The sequence below is a fragment of the Solanum stenotomum genome, chromosome 1, assembly GCF_019186545.1.
Source record: "Solanum stenotomum isolate F172 chromosome 1, ASM1918654v1, whole genome shotgun sequence".
NCBI classification, from domain to species: domain Eukaryota; kingdom Viridiplantae; phylum Streptophyta; class Magnoliopsida; order Solanales; family Solanaceae; genus Solanum; species Solanum stenotomum.
The window spans coordinates 69,434,422-69,436,653 of NC_064282.1; the positions used below are offsets into that span (position 1 = coordinate 69,434,422).

A 2,232-nucleotide genomic window follows, 5' to 3' on the forward strand; every position below is an offset into this window, starting at 1 on the left:
GACATTCAAGGACTGTATGATGACCTGTTGTAGATATTTTCATATCTAATATTAATAGAAGTGCTCACCTATTAACTGTCCACAATTACCCAAAATTTCAAGCAACAATATCCCAAAACATCATTTGAGACAAAATTAGCTTGAATGAATTTTGCCAACCTTCTTAATAATGTTGTTGAGTAATGGATTCGTCCAATTAGATAGAAAGTAATTCTCTGAGAAGGCTACCATCATTTTTATCCTTGGTTAACATTAGCTAAGGGAAACAACCTATGTCGCTACTTATCCTTTCTTCTCAATAAATTTCACAGAAAATTGGCATTGTGTTGAGACAAGTTGTGAATTAAAATAGTAAAATTAAAACGATGAGTAAAACCTAAAAAAGGAGGAAGCATCCAGATAACAAATTCTCCTATTCCTTATTTATATTTTGTGGCAAAGAAGTTTGAGCAGTAGAATTGTAGCTCTGTCAAATACAGTCAGAGAGACAAGACAAGAAACAATGAGTAAACCAAGAGCCATGAGTAAAAATTAGAATCTGGAGAAAACAATTTCTCATGATCTTGCAATGGGAACAATACAGAACAATTTACTCAACAGAAACATGCCTGGCTTGGAGAGTCACACTCTTGGTCCTGATTTGAATCACAGGCCTCGAATACTCCTCGGGGAAGAGACCGGAGATGGTCTAGATTACCAACTGCTGCATTTATTTCAACCATCAACATCTCAACAACACCATTTTCAGCAAGAAACACCTCTTCTGTGGCAGAGCGAAGATCAGCAGGTGTGCTGTCGTTCAAGTCAGTCTGCCCCTATAACCTAAAAAAAGCAAAGTTGCACCACACCCAACAGTACCAAAAATTTATATCAACATTAAAACATATATATATAACTGTCACAAACCTGTCTACATGTTCCATAAATGGAAATAGCACCCCGCGTCTAATCCATGCATAATCCTGCTCATGAAAATGTGTCATCTTAGTAGATACACCATTCTTCATACTTCTATCACTTGGATACTTTTGCATAGTGGGAGTCTGCATAATGCACAAAAGATAAGTTTTACCCTTTGCGTGCCATTTCCATAGTAGCCAAAGAACATGACACATCCTGTTCCAGTAACACGATAATTGAGGAGCTTGTGTTTCTGAATCAAGTACAATTGCCGGCCAAGCAGGACAATGTCCCCAAACTATGTCACCTGAATTAAAACCCTCATGATCAAACCTATAAGCTCTCCTCCCTCCCTCCCGCTTCACCATTGCATCAGTTCCGCTTAAAATCTATAGCTTCATCAAACTCCGCATCAAGTGCGTCGGCATCTCTCAATCGCTCGTGTAATGATGTTAATGTACTGCGGGAAGTAGAATACTTCCTACTATCTAATCGCTTTGACCCATTATACCCAATTTCTACTGTTCTATCGGGCGAAAACACACAACATTGGTAATTTACCTTGTCATCCACACGCTTCTTAGTTCCAATTTCACGTTTGGCGTTTTTCAAGCTACCTTTTTCTCTATTCAGATTAAATTTAGGGTCCAAAGTTGACTCTTTTACAGTAGTTTTACGCTTCTCTTTCTTCCAATTATCGAGGACAGAGTCATTAAATCTAGACGAAAGTACCTGAAGAGACACAACAATTATTTATTCCATGAAGGGCTTACTCACATTTTACACAACAATATCAATATTGACGATTACTGAAGAGAAGAACCATGTTAAAATATGCGAGACCAGAGAATATTGTTTATGCCTCTTAGACAACTTGATCAAGAATACTATCTAAATACATTTTTAGAAAAACAATGCATCAATCAGGATGGAACTTGAAAATCACCTGTCTCGGAGATGGTCCTCCACACAAGGCAAGAATGAAAAGTTTCAAGCTTCTTGTTAATTACTCCCAGACGATGACAAATCTCATTCACATTTAACCACACCAAGAATCTCTTAACTTCAATTCCTTCTAAATCAGTAATTGACCCAAGACTCAGCGTAATAAACCAAATATTCAAACTCCACATAACCAGTAAAACTCCATCATCGGAAAGAGAGTAAGATTTTACAGAACTTGGTAAAAGCCCTTGAGGAAGGTTGAATTTAGTGAGGATTCCGTATACAGTTGTGTTGGGGTTCGTGGGTAGATTGATAGACAGGGAAGAAAGAGAGAAGAAGAGGAGGAGGAGGACATTGAAACCCCCATAGAAAGAGGAGGAAGAGAAG

The 2,232-nt window shown here is 37.9% G+C and overlaps 1 protein-coding gene across 1 annotated transcript; it reads right to left on the minus strand.

Annotated features, from left to right (window-relative positions):
- Positions 1 to 208: 208 nt before the first annotated feature.
- On the minus strand, positions 209 to 1,534 carry LOC125869152 (uncharacterized). The gene is made up of 2 exons (XM_049549717.1): positions 907 to 1,534; positions 209 to 822 (listed from the first exon to the last, which is right to left on the minus strand). The coding sequence occupies exons 1-2, from the start codon at positions 1,266 to 1,268 to the stop codon at positions 816 to 818; spliced, it is 369 nt and encodes a 122-aa protein (XP_049405674.1). The 5' UTR covers positions 1,269 to 1,534; the 3' UTR covers positions 209 to 815.
- Positions 1,535 to 2,232: the final 698 nt, after the last annotated feature.